Raw genomic sequence first — 14,359 nt, 5'->3', positions numbered from 1 at the left:
ATATATATCTATGGTTTAACTAGGAATGTTTTCACATTGAACCGGAAGTACGTCACTTCACTTTGTCTTCTTCGTCCCTTTTACGTTCCAGACAATGCATGGCTCAGCGTAACAGACTGAACAGCGACCCCCAGGTGTGTCTACATTGGAATTACATCTTCATTACTGAAGGAAAAATACTTTACCTTGTGTTTGTTAACTGGGTTTTTAATGCAGTTGGCTTTTCTTAATGGTTACAATATTGCTATGAGTTACAGTATATATCTGAAGCAAATTATGTTTCTGAAGATGTGTAGTCAATTCCACCCTTCAATGTAGCATAAATGTGAACTCTCATTACAGGAACAATACCGGAAACAGACGTAGGAAAGATCCTCAGCTCGCTGATTGGATGTTTTAGCTGCAATGCACGTTGGGATATGGTGTTTATGCGATGTGAAATCCGAAAACATTAAAAAAAATAATAATAATACTTTATTCCGAGTGTTCTTGCTTTTCTCTTTGAAAGTCATCACATAACGGCATTGTAATACACGGTTCGGCTGCATTAAATATTACACATCTGCCATAGTTCTTTATTTATAGAGCCCTGATGACAAGACTTCTGGACAAACAGGAAGAACTGCCACCGAAACTGAATACGTGACGTGGATCATAAATATATCAACAATTAAACAACATCTTACATTTCTTTTCACAAAATACGTCTCCTTGCAGTATCAATACTAATACGGCTGACTTTTGATCCAATTGGTAGATAGGTTATATTTACACCATAACGGTGCACAGCTGATAGAAAAGGACTTGTAGTTTTTAAAGATATTACTGATTTTCTTTGAATATAAGAATGTAAATACTGAGTTGAGAGAATAGTCAGGGGATTTGGGTGATGGGAGACACATCTATGGAATCACTTTTTCAATAGCTTACCATTAAATGACGGATATACCTTTCTGTCTTTGATGTTTTACAAATCAGATATTAATGTGTAGAAGTAAACATGAGAAATAATATAGCAATATCCTGTACAATTATGTAAAAACATGAATACAACTACACATCTTCAGATGTTATACATACATAAGTGTCCTACACTAATAATACAAAGTTATTATTAGTATACTGTGTGTACCTTGTGTGCACCGCCTAGTGGTTAAAGCACGTTATTTAATTATTTTTGTTGAATAATGTTATTTGATGAATAAAATATTAAGAGTACATACTTTCATAGGGGGAAAGTAGAAGGTCAATGATAGAAATATAGAATATAAAAAATCAAGAAGATACTGTAAGTGATCTCTACAATAAAACAGTTTAGTGCCTGATGTACAAAGATATTAATATGAGGATGTGCAAAACAGACAAACTAATTAACCTTTATTAACACATTAAAGAATACTTTAGGTTTTCTTTCAAATAAGAAAAAAGCTTTGGGGGTATCTATCTACAGATAAATATTAAGCCTGACAAAGTACTTAACGTCTAATATATTGCTTTCCTGCAATGTTAACTGTGTTGAAGCACTTATTTTAACTGATATTATATATATATTAATTATACTCTTATGTATGTAGATAGTATAAGACATGTGCAGAATTTGAGTTTAATGGTGGAGGAATACACACATATTGATAGATGTCTTGTAATGCACTGTTGAGGAACCTGTGACCCAAGTTTTTCATTAATTGCATAACTTCAACATAGTTGTGTATATGATATGTCAATAAACCTTAGAAAATCTTGAAAGGGATGTGCAAAATAGCTATTATATACAGTTTTTAATTAACTATTAGTAGAGAATAACGAGTAATGAATATACTTTATAGAGATCTGCAGATAAATGTTTAGTCTTCTCAAGCACCAACTAATATCTCTCCTGATTGTTGGCACTTGACAATCACCTTTCCCTGAATTTTACTCAGGTGTAACTAAAGCCTGATGTAAGGGTTGTTTATATTTCACATCATTAATCAGAATCTGCAAAGTAACTAAAATAAATGTAGTGGAGTAAAAATACCAGGTTAACCTCTGAATTGTAGTGGAGTAGAATTACAAAGTAACAATGAGCTGGCATGTGGGTATATATTAATGCTTCCCATTATGGACACAAGCGATTTTCACCCATTTATTAATTACATGTTTTACATTTGTACACACCAATTTGTTTCCTATCCCCTAAACCTCCAGGGCTGTACACAGTTTAATACTGTCAACTTCTAATTTTGGGAAAAACGAAAACGTCTTTTAAAACTACAATTCCCAGTAGAGACGTGCCATAGAACATGTTGCGAAACACAATAGCCGGCATGTGTAGTTCTGGGGGGGCGTTCGAGTCCAGTTTTGGAAAGTCTGCCGTGGTTTCGTTCCATTTCAAAGAGCTGTTTGGCGCTCGGCGTAACCTTGGCGCACTGCCACTCCAACATCCAATCCCAGAGCTTGAAGATTAATCACGGGGTTTGTCAACGGGACTGTAGTCCCAAACGATAGCTGGGGATTATGGGTAGTGTAGTGTCTTCGGCCATCCTAAACTCTGATATTTTTTTCGGATTTCATATCGCATTAACACCATATCCTGACGTGCATTGCGGCTAAAACATCCAATCAGCGAGCTGAGGATCTTTCCTACGTCACTTTACAGCCCTGCCCACTTTTGGGGAAACCAGCTGTCATTTGAACGGCGATCAGCCTGAAGCCACAGAGCTCTTCTGTTGTATACTGTCCTTTCTTCTTAGAGGAAGTACAGAAACACGTAACTCTGGCTTTGTTTTAATGTTTGAGGTGCAATAAACGACACAGCAGCTTTTTGGCATGTTAAAACTATTATTTTCTGCCTCGCAGCTGGCGAAATTACAGCCTCGCCTACTGATTTTAATTTAACCATAGGATATCAAGCCCGATCGTCGATTTCAAATGTGTGCTCTAAAATGATATTTATAAATGACTATTATCATTATTATAAGCTAGAAAAGAAATGTCAAAGATAGGTAGAAAGCAAACGTATTTAAGATATGTTCAGAACAAACGTAACGTGGGACAAAAGACGTTTCTTGTTAAACGTAATTGAGAATGCTGTATGAAACGACTACAAACAATATTGTGATTATTAACCATTAACCAGCATAATAACGGATTTGGTAAACTGAAAAGTCAGCCGCCAGCCAGCGCGAAAATAAATTTGCTCTAAAATGATATTAATAAATGACTATTATCATTATTATAAGCTAGAAAATAAATGGCAAATATAGGTAGAAAGCAAACGTATTTAAGATACGTTCATAACAAACGTCATGTGAGAGAAAATAGGTTTCTAGAAGATATGTAGAAAATAAACGTATTTAAGATATGTTCAGAACAAACGTAACGTGGGACAAAAGACGTTTCTTGTTAAACGTAATTGAGAATGCTGTATGAAACGACTACAAACAATATTGTGATTATTAACCATTAACCAGCATAATAACGGATTTGGTCAACTGAAAAGTCAGCCGCCAGCCAGCGCGAAAATAAGTTTGCTCTAAAATGATATTAATAAATGACTATTATCATTATTATAAGCTAGAAAAGAAATGGCAAATATAGGTAGAAAGCAAACGTATTTAAGATACGTTCATAACAAACGTCATGTGAGAGAAAATAGGTTTCTAGAAGATATGTAGAAAATAAACGTATTTAAGATATGTTCATAACAAACGTAACGTGGAAGGAAATACGTTTCTTGCGAAACGTATTTGAGAATGCAATTTAGTTTTGTGGGAACGTAATTTCTAGGAGACAGGGTTGTGTCAGGGCTGTGAAAACACAATTCCCATTGGATGATCGCCAGCTGATAATGAAATGTATTTCATTTAGAAAAACATGTGTGTTATTGCGTTGAGACAGGTTGTCATGACTCACAGCAATGCCTGCATTTTTTAAAGGATAACCTTATATAACATAAGTTTGAATCCAGTGAATACTGTGGTTTAAATAAAGAATTATGTTTTTACTGAAATAACATCTACTAATTTTGAGAGTTTTAGGAATTGTTTTTACAATAAATCAAATAATGGCAACACAATCTTTGCTAACTCAACTATGGTGACTCTTCTACATCCTCAGAGACTTTTTCTGCAGCCTGAGGACACTGTTGGGTTTTACTGTGTAAGTGTAAGAAGTGCAAGGATACTAACCACCAACAAAGCCAACAAATACTCAATAACCAAGTTACTCAACCTCTCTTTTTATGGGACCATGGGTCATTTTTTGGCATGGATAAAATACTTCAAAACAAAAAGGGAACATGACTCTGAGTTTATTGTCAGATGTCAAATAGAAGGATAAGTGAATATAATAAAAAAAAGACAAATAATTGAGTCAATTAGATCAAACTACAAGTCCCTGCATGAGCCCCTCCCTCCCCATGCTATCCTGATGCAAATCTCCAGTGTGTGCAGAGTACTTCTGTCTGACTGCTCTGTACTTTGTGTGGAGCATCAGAGGTCACATCTCCAGTCTCAGGATGATCAACACTCTCTCTCTTCTGCTGGTTGCTCTCTCTCTGCCCTGTGAGCTCTCCTGCTTCTTGATGTTTTATCTTTTATCAGACAACATCCACTGATGGTCAGTCAGTGATTCAGCCCTGTGTTTGGTGTGTTAGTGATCATTTCTCTTTGTTATCTCATCAGGGTGTACAGGTCAGCCTACTATCACCTTAAGAATATATCTAGGATTAAAAGACTAATGTCACAGCAGGATTTGGAGAAACTTGTCCATGCTTTTATCTTCAGTAGACTACTCGACTACTGTAATGGTGTCTTTACAGGTCTCACTAAAACATCTATTAGAAAGCTGCAGCTAATTCAGAACACCGCTGCTCGAGTCCTCACTGACACTAAGAAAGTGGATCACATCACTCCAGTTCTGAAGTCTTTACACTGGCTTCCTGTATGTCAAATAATTGATTTCAAAATACTGCTGCTGGTTTATAAAGCACTGAATGGTTTAGGCCCAAAATACATTTCTGACCTACTGCTAAATAATGAAACATCCAGATCACTCAGGTCTTCAGGGACTGGTCAGCTTTCTGTCCCCAGAGTCAGAACTAAACATGGAGAAGCAGCCTTCAGTTATTATGCTCCAAATATCTGGAACAAACTCCCAGAAACCTGCAGGTCCGCTGCAACTCTGACTACTTTTAAAACCAGGCTGAAGACTTTTCTTTTTGCCGCTGCTTTTAATTGAACTATTCATATCTTAAACAGTACTGTAACCTTTATTCATGTATTTTTTCTTTTAATGTTTATTTTATTATCTTTGCTTTTTAATGACTGTTTTTGAATGCCATTTTCTTAATGTCTTTCACTTTTGTGAAGCACTTCTGATGAAAGGTGCTATATAAATAAACTTGCCTTGCCTTGCCTTACTCTGAGTCAGTGAAAGGCCGGTTCACCATCTCCAGAGACAACAACAGACAGCAGGTGTATCTGCAGATGAGCAGTCTGACGGCTGTAGACTCTGCTGTTTATTACTGTGCTCGAGAGACACAGTGACACAGGAAGGAGAAATGCTGTACAAAAAGTAAACAAGTCAAAAGAAAGTCAATACTTTGCATTCTGATAATCACATTAAAAAAAACCTTGAGCTCAACATTATCAACACACTGAGGGAAACATCGCCTCAATAAAACTGCTTCCATCAGATAGCAGCTACCAAAAGTTACATCAGACAATAGATATACTATTTGTCTGAGTTTTGATTGGAAATGAAAAGATAATTTATTGTTTTAAAATAAATAAATGTTATTTCATATGTCCAAACACAAGTCCAAATGACAACTCTTGACAGGACAGTCCGTCCCTCTTTTATAGCCTGTCAGTGTCCCTCTCTATGCAAAGTGAACTTCCTCACAGTCTGCTATAAAGACTTGATATCATGCTGTCAGCTGCAGCAGAAGAAGAGAAGCTCCATCAGGTCACCTTCAACACCAACCATGTTCTCTGTAGCTCTGCTGCTGCTGCTGGCTGCTGGATCCTGTGAGTCTCACTGAGGCAGAGACACTGACAGAACGCTCACACTGACTGCTCACTGTTATTAACCTCGCTCACTATTCAACATGTTTCCCTCCACAGGTGTGAAGTGTGAGCAGTTGATACAGCCAGCCTCTGTGACTGTGCAGCCAGGTCAACGTCTGACCATCACCTGTCAGGTCTCTTATTCTCTTGGCTCCTTCACAGCCTGGATCAGACAGCCTGCAGGGAAAGGACTGGAGTGGATTGGGATGAAAAACACTGGAAGTTCATACTACAAAGATTCACTGAAGAGCAAGTTCAGTATCGACTTAGACTCTTCCAGCAAAACAGTGACTCTGAACGGACAGAGCGTGCAGCCTGGAGACTCTGCTGTGTATTACTGTGCCAGAGACACACTGTGACACACACCATCAGTAGAGCTGAACAAAAACCCCTCAGAGCCTGAACACTTGTAACATGAAGCCACCAGAGGAGGAGCCCTCAGACCAGAAATGATCTCAACACCAGCTCACTGTTACAGTCAAGAGGGAAAGAGTACTAAGATGTCATAGAAATATTCTTAACTTAATTCAACAGAAAGGGTTTTCACCTATTTAAACAATCCGACATTACAATCACTGATACTGTATATCATTGTAGGTATAACATCTAAAAGGGATAGTAAGACCATAAGTTAGTTTTAAAAGTGTCTGATAATATAGTAGATTCCTTTGTATAGTAGAATGGGATCCTCTAAAAGACATTTACTATTAAATAATTATTCAATAACATATGTACAACTTCATCAGTGTCATAACTGGATTAGGAGAAGAATGAATAGTTTTTATCCGACTTCATATTTTGATAAAACTATAGAAAAGTTTGTTTTTATAATCTACATTTTGTTGCTCGACCTTTTCAATGTGACTCAAAACCACACCGGAACATTTCCTCATCTTTTGGATAATTTACATTAAGTTTAGTCAGCTGATTTCCAATCATCAGTATGTAAATGATCTGTGTGTGTGTTGCCTCATAAACCAGCGAAGTGTGTGTGTGTGTCAGAGAGAGGACAGAAGAGCTCACATCAGTTCAGCTTCAACATCAACATGTTCTCTGCAGCTCTGATACTGCTGCTGGCAGCTGGATCCTGTGAGGAGCTTTCAGTGGATTCTCACTAATAAACACATCAGAAACACTGAGTGGTCAGATGAATGATGGAGATAATGTTGCTTTGTGTTTCCACAGGTGTGAACAGTATTGATCTCATCCAGCCAGACTCAATGGTTGTGCCGCCTGGACAGCCTTTGACCATCACCTGTCAGGTCTCTGGTTATTCTCTGACTGATAACAGCTATGCAACAGGTTGGATCAGACAGTGTGAAGGAAAACCAATGGACTGGATTTCACATAGGTGGGGTGGAGGTAACTTTTATCAAAACAATGCTCTGAAGAACAAGTTCAGCTACAGCAGAGACACTTCTGCTGGAACAGTGACTCTAACAGGACAGAGTGTGCAGCCTGCAGACACAGCTGTGTATTACTGTGTACGTCTGCCCACAGTGACACAAACCACCAGCAGACCTGCACAAATACTCAGCAACCATGTGACTCAAACACACACACATGTTGACAATCAGCAGTACCAATAAAGAAAAAGGAAGTTAGTCGTATCAGTGAGTGAACAGGAGAGCGTGCAGAGTTCAGGATGTATCTGTGTCTATTAAGGATTTTAAAGGATTTACCATAAGACGACAATTGCTGTGCTCTAATATCGATGTTATCATGTGCCATGCTTTAAGAGTGAAAATAAGACAGTTAGGGATTTGCTCTGTGTTTGGAAGAAAGTCAGTGTCAAAAGTTAATCCTATGTGCAACACTGGTGGAAGTCACCAGTGAATCTACACAAAAAACGTAGAGATGTTATTTTACAAACACAGACAGAGGACAATAGAACATGTCAAACTTAATCGCAGTGGGAGCAGTGAGATACTTTTCAGGCCTCTGCATACTACAGTACATAGTAAATTCAAAACAACAACAAATCTAAACATAAAGAAATACAGATTTACATAAGGTGACCATGTGACCAAGGTAACAAAAAAATAGCAAATCTGGTTTACTCTTACTTTTTTTTGAGGAGGAGTCAATGCAAAACTCAGATATCTCCCTCTCTACTTATGTGACTGCAGAGAGGAGGACAGAGGACAGAGGACACACAGTTTAACATGATGGACTATAGGACAGGACTGCTGCTACTCACTGTCTGCTGGGCAGGTCAACATCTTTACTGATCTTTATCTAACACAGATTCTAATTGTGTCACCAGCTTATTTCACCAGATGTGTTTTTATCCTCTTGACAGGTGTTGGTGGTCAGACTCTGACAGAATCTGAACCAGTGACCTGTACAGCCTCTGGATACACATTCAGTAGCTACTACATTGCCTGGGTCAGACAGGCTCCTGGAAAAGGACTGGAGTGGATCGCTTCAATCCACCCTACTAGAAGTAGCAGCAGCTCACTCTGAGTCAGTGAAAGGCCGGTTCACCGGCTCCAGCAACAACATGCAGCAGGTGTCTCTGCAGATGAGCAGTCTGACGGCTGCTAAAAAAACAGTTGCTACTGAGCCAAGTTACAAAACACAATAATACAAAATAAATGTCTTTAAATAAATAATTTCCTCATAAAATAGCCAAGGACAGGAAAAACATGTTCTAAATGTATTTTTCATGCATGGGCAAAAATAAACAGTAAATGTAGAAATGTCAGTCACATTACTCACACAAGTACCAACAGGTGGCACTAGAGCAGGGGTGGGCATTTTACGGCCCGCGGGCCACATCCGGCCCGTTGGCCGGCCTTGGCCGGCCCGTGTGAGGTTGATCATAAATTATAACATAATGAAAAAAAACAGCAACCTTTTCAAAATAAAAGCAACACAGCTGTATTGCTTGCATGGCGTAAATACTTTTCTAACTGTGTTGCTTTTATTTTGAAAAGGAAGCTGCTGTTTTTTTTATTTATTTACGTAAACGCGCATGCCGTAACAGCTACGAGTGATGCTGGCCGGCTAGTCCTCGAAATGTCCGCTAAGGGCAAAAAAAGAAAGATCGATACTGAATGCCGCGTTTTCAACAAGACATGGACCGCTAAGTATTTATTTACAGAAGTGAAAGGTAAAGCTGTGTGTTTAGTTTGTGGTGCGCAGGTCGCTGTGTTCAAGGAGTACAATTTGAGTCGCCACTATGCTACCAAACACGCAGATAAATACAAGAACCTGTCTGAGGAAGAGCGGGCAAAGGGGTCGGATGCTTTGCTAGCTAAGCTGCAAAGCCAACAACACATTTTCACAAAACATTCCACATCCAGAGATGCAGCTGTCAAGACGAGTTATGTCTTAAAAGTTAACCGTTTTCGGACGAAGAGTTCATTAAGGAGTGTTTGTTGGACACTAATATGCCCGGAGAAAAAGGAGGCATTTGAGAAAGTGCCGCTCTCCCGACGCACTGTTACGAGGAGGATTGAGGACATCGCGGGAAATCTGGAGCTTCAGCTGCAGAACAGAGCGGTCAACTTTGACTTTTTTTCCTTGGCTTTGGATGAGAGCTGCGATGTACGTGACACTGCCCAGCTACTCATCTCCCTACGTGGGATAACTACAGACTTCAAAATCACGGAGGAGCTGGCAGCCATGCAGTCAATGAAAGGTACAACAACAGGGAGTGATTTGTTCACGGAGGTAAATGCATGTGTGGAAAAGTTGGGACTGAAATGGGACAGGCTGGCAGGCGTGACAACGGATGGTTGTCCAAATCTGACAGGAAAAATGTTGGACTATTGAAGAGAATGCAGGATAAAGTGACATAAATTAACCCTGAGCAGAAATAGGTATTTTTGCATTGTATTATACATCAGGAAGTGTTGTGTAAGTCAGTGTTAAAAATTAACCATGTTGTTGATGTTGTAACTAAAATAGTTAACTTCATCAGGGCAAGAGCATTGAATCACAGACAGTTTGTTGCACTTTTGGAGGAAAGTGAGACTGAACATCGTGACATACCCTACCATGCAGCTGTCAGGTGGCTCAGCCTGGGCAAAGTGCTGAAAAGAGTATGGGACCTGAGAGAAGAAATTCAAGACTTCTGTGTGAAGAAAGGAAACGACATCCCACAGCTTTCAGATGCAGACTGGATGGCAGACCTTGGTTTTGCTGTAGATGTGACTGCACTAATGAGTGAACTAAATGTCAAACTGCAAGGCAAGGGCCTTTTTGTGCATGACATGTACAGTGCAGTGAAGGCTTTCATGAGAAAGCTGCAGCTTCTCTCAAGCCAAATGGAGGACAACATTCTCACGCACTTGCCAACACTGAAGGAAGCCACACCATCAGCTGATCACCTCCAGAGGTACTCATCCATGTTAGAAGCACTGCATGGTGAGTTTTCAAGGCGATTTAAAGACTTCAAAACAGTTGAGAATGAAATGAACATGATCTTTTCCCCATTTACATGCCATGTGGATGATGCACCCAGTGATGTTCAGCTTGAACTCATTGACCTGCAGTCTGACACACTTCTGTCAGAGCACTTTAGGTCAGTCTCACTGCCTGAGTTTTACTCTTCCCTGAAAGAGGAGAACTTTCCACACATCAGGAGACGTGCTCAGAAGATGATGGTCCTCTTTGGATCTACCTACATATGTGAACAGACATTCTCAGTGATGAAGTTCAACAAATCCAGATACAGATCCTCTATCACTGATGATCACCTCTCAGCTGTCCTTCGCATATCCACCTCAGACATTGAACCAGATTTCCGTGCACTTGTTCAAGCCCAAGACAGACTGGATTTTTCTCACTGAACAAGTAAAATTAACTGAAAAACAAAAATCAAAAGCACTCATTTCTTTTTGTATAAAGCTGATTCATTTCTTATCTTTAACATACTGGAAAACATCTTTTCAGTATTGGTATATTGAGCAGAATTAAGTTCAACTTATTTTTGATTCGGCCCCCCAACACAGCTCGAGTTTCTGAAGTGGCCCCTTGTAAAAAATAATTGCCCACCCCTGCACTAGAGGATAAAAAGACAGATGACAATAACGGGAATATGACAATGTCTCTAAACGTATACTATGAAAGTCTTGAAGCTTTCCTGCAACAACAATATCCCATTATTAATTTCTTAACAGCAGGTATCAATAATATATTTATGCATGATGTTTCCAGTATGTTGATGGGCAACCAATGTTGTGCAAAGCAGAATAAATGATTACATCTTATTTAGATTTAAATAAAAGGAACTGACAAATAACTTGAAATTCAACCTTATAATTTAAGGATATATATACATTCAATCATAGTATGCAAAAAGGAAATCTACATCATATTTATTCAGGGGATGTGCTGTGTTTCTGTTTGAGGAGGAGGAGTCAATGCAAACTCTGACCTCTTCCATCTCTACATATGTGTTGCAGAGTGAAGGACAGACACTAAATCACTGACATACACACTGTAGACTGGACAGAGACAACTGGCTTTCACAATGATCAGACCTGATTATCTGGTGGTTTTTCTCATCCTGTCAATTAACTCTGCAGGTAAGAACAACACCTGTTTTTCTGACAGACCTCCTGGTACAAAGACAATATGGCTGCATTACAGAAACTAATGAGCTGTTTACATGTCTGTAGGTACTGAGGGTCAAACACTGACTGAGTCTGAACCAGTGGTTAAAAAGCCTGGAGAGTCCCACAGACTGACCTGCACATATTCAGGGTTTAGTGGTCATATTGATACTGCTTGGATCAGACAGGCTGCTGGAAAAGGAATGGAGTGGATCGCTTATATCAGCAGTGGCAGTCGCTACATCTACTACTCTGAGTCAGTGAAAGGCCGGTTCACCATCTCCAGAGACAACAACAGACAGCAGGTGTATCTGCAGATGAGCAGTCTGACGGCTGTAGACTCTGCTGTTTATTACTGTGCTCGAGAGACACAGTTGACACAGAAAGGAGAAATGCTGTACAAAAACTCAACAAGTTCAAATACAAATTCAAAAATTTGTGTTCTGCTTCTCACAATCACAAAAAGGCTTGAGATCAACATCATCAAGACACTGAAATAAATATCGCCTCAATAAAACTGCTTCATCAGATATCAGCTACCAAAAGTTACATCAGACAATAAATATACTGTTTGTTTGAGGTTTGATTGGAAATAAAAATATCATTTTCATTTATTTTTTTAAAAGATAAATGTTATTTCATATGTCCCAACACAAATCCAAATGACAACTCTTGACAGGACAGTCCGTCCCTCTTTTATAGCCTGTCAGTGTCCCTCTCTATGCAAAGTGAACTTCCTCACAGTCTGCTATAAAGACTTGATATCATGCTGTCAGCTGCAGCAGAAGAAGAGAAGCTCCATCAGGTCACCTTCAACACCAACCATGTTCTCTGTAGCTCTGCTGCTGCTGCTGGCTGCTGGATCCTGTGAGTCTCACTGAGGCAGAGACACTGACAGAACGCTCACACTGACTGCTCACTGTTATTAACCTCGCTCACTATTCAACATGTTTCCCTCCACAGGTGTGAAGTGTGAGCAGTTGATACAGCCAGCCTCTGTGACTGTGCAGCCAGGTCAACGTCTGACCATCACCTGTCAGGTCTCTTATTCTCTTGGCCACTACACAGCCTGGATCAGACAGCCTGCAGGGAAAGGACTGGAGTGGATTGGGATGAAAAACACTGGAAGTTCATACTACAAAGATTCACTGAAGAGCAAGTTCAGTATCGACTTAGACTCTTCCAGCAAAACAGTGACTCTGAACGGACAGAGCGTGCAGCCTGGAGACTCTGCTGTGTATTACTGTGCCAGAGACACACTGTGACACACACCATCAGTAGAGCTGAACAAAAACCCCTCAGAGCCTGAACACTTGTAACATGAAGCCACCAGAGGAGGAGCCCTCAGACCAGAAATGATCTCAACACCAGCTCACTGTTACAGTCAAGAGGGAAAGAGTACTAAGATGTCATAGAAATATTCTTAACTTAATTCAACAGAAAGGGTTTTCACCTATTTAAACAATCCGACATTACAATCACTGATACTGTATATCATTGTAGGTATAACATCTAAAAGGGATAGTAAGACCATAAGTTAGTTTTAAAAGTGTCTGATAATATAGTAGATTCCTTTGTATAGTAGAATGGGATCCTCTAAAAGACATTTACTATTAAATAATTATTCAATAACATATGTACAACTTCATCAGTGTCATAACTGGATTAGGAGAAGAATTAATAGTTTTTATCCGACTTCATATTTTGATAAAACTATAGAAAAGTTTGTTTTTATAATCTACATTTTGTTGCTCGACCTTTTCAATGTGACTCAAAACCACACCGGAACATTTCCTCATCTTTTGGATAATTTACATGAACTTAAGTCAGCTGATTTCCAATCATCAGTATGTAAATGATCTGTGTGTGTGTTGCCTCATAAACCAGCGAAGTGTGTGTGTGTGTCAGAGAGAGGACAGAAGAGCTCACATCAGTTCAGCTTCAACATCAACATGTTCTCTGCAGCTCTGATACTGCTGCTGGCAGCTGGATCCTGTGAGGAGCTTTCAGTGGATTCTCACTAATAAACACATCAGAAACACTGAGTGGTCAGATGAATGATGGAGATAATGTTGCTTTGTGTTTCCACAGGTGTGAACAGTATTGATCTCATCCAGCCAGACTCAATGGTTGTGCCGCCTGGACAGCCTTTGACCATCACCTGTCAGGTCTCTGGTTATTCTCTGACTGATAACAGCTATGCAACAGGTTGGATCAGACAGTGTGAAGGAAAACCAATGGACTGGATTTCACATAGGTGGGGTGGAGGTAACTTTTATCAAAACAATGCTCTGAAGAACAAGTTCAGCTACAGCAGAGACACTTCTGCTGGAACAGTGACTCTAACAGGACAGAGTGTGCAGCCTGCAGACACAGCTGTGTATTACTGTGTACGTCTGCCCACAGTGACACAAACCACCAGCAGACCTGCACAAATACTCAGCAACCATGTGACTCAAACACACACACATGTTGACAATCAGCAGTACCAATAAAGAAAAAGGAAGTTAGTCGTATCAGTGAGTGAACAGGAGAGCGTGCAGAGTTCAGGATGTATCTGTGTCTATTAAGGATTTTAAAGGATGTACCATAAGACGACAATTGCTGTGCTCTAATATCGATGTTATCATGTGCCATGCTTTAAGAGTGAAAATAAGACAGTTAGGGATTTGCTCTGTGTTTGGAAGAAAGTCAGTGTCAAAAGTTAATCCTATGTGCAACACTGGTGGAAGTCACCAGTGAATC

At 39.5% G+C, this 14,359-nt stretch overlaps 5 gene segments (V, D, J or C); all 5 read left to right on the top strand.

Moving 5' to 3' along the window:
- Positions 1–5,892: 5,892 nt before the first annotated feature.
- On the top strand, positions 5,893–6,424 carry LOC117493016. The segment is given in 2 exon segments: positions 5,893–6,011; positions 6,108–6,424. Coding segments are annotated over 2 exon segments (345 nt in total).
- Positions 6,425–7,021: 597 nt separating this feature from the next.
- LOC117492102 lies at positions 7,022–7,639 on the top strand. The segment is given in 2 exon segments: positions 7,022–7,139; positions 7,236–7,639. Coding segments are annotated over 2 exon segments (447 nt in total).
- Positions 7,640–11,436: 3,797 nt separating this feature from the next.
- LOC117492101 lies at positions 11,437–12,114 on the top strand. The segment is given in 2 exon segments: positions 11,437–11,587; positions 11,681–12,114. Coding segments are annotated over 2 exon segments (489 nt in total).
- A 248-nt stretch (positions 12,115–12,362) lies between these two features.
- LOC117493017 lies at positions 12,363–12,894 on the top strand. The segment is given in 2 exon segments: positions 12,363–12,481; positions 12,578–12,894. Coding segments are annotated over 2 exon segments (345 nt in total).
- Positions 12,895–13,511: 617 nt separating this feature from the next.
- LOC117492100 lies at positions 13,512–14,109 on the top strand. The segment is given in 2 exon segments: positions 13,512–13,609; positions 13,706–14,109. Coding segments are annotated over 2 exon segments (447 nt in total).
- Positions 14,110–14,359: the final 250 nt, after the last annotated feature.

Source organism: Trematomus bernacchii, unplaced genomic scaffold, assembly GCF_902827165.1.
Source record: "Trematomus bernacchii unplaced genomic scaffold, fTreBer1.1, whole genome shotgun sequence".
Taxonomy (NCBI): Eukaryota; Metazoa; Chordata; class Actinopteri; order Perciformes; family Nototheniidae; genus Trematomus; species Trematomus bernacchii.
This window is presented reverse-complemented; position numbering and strand designations above follow the sequence as displayed.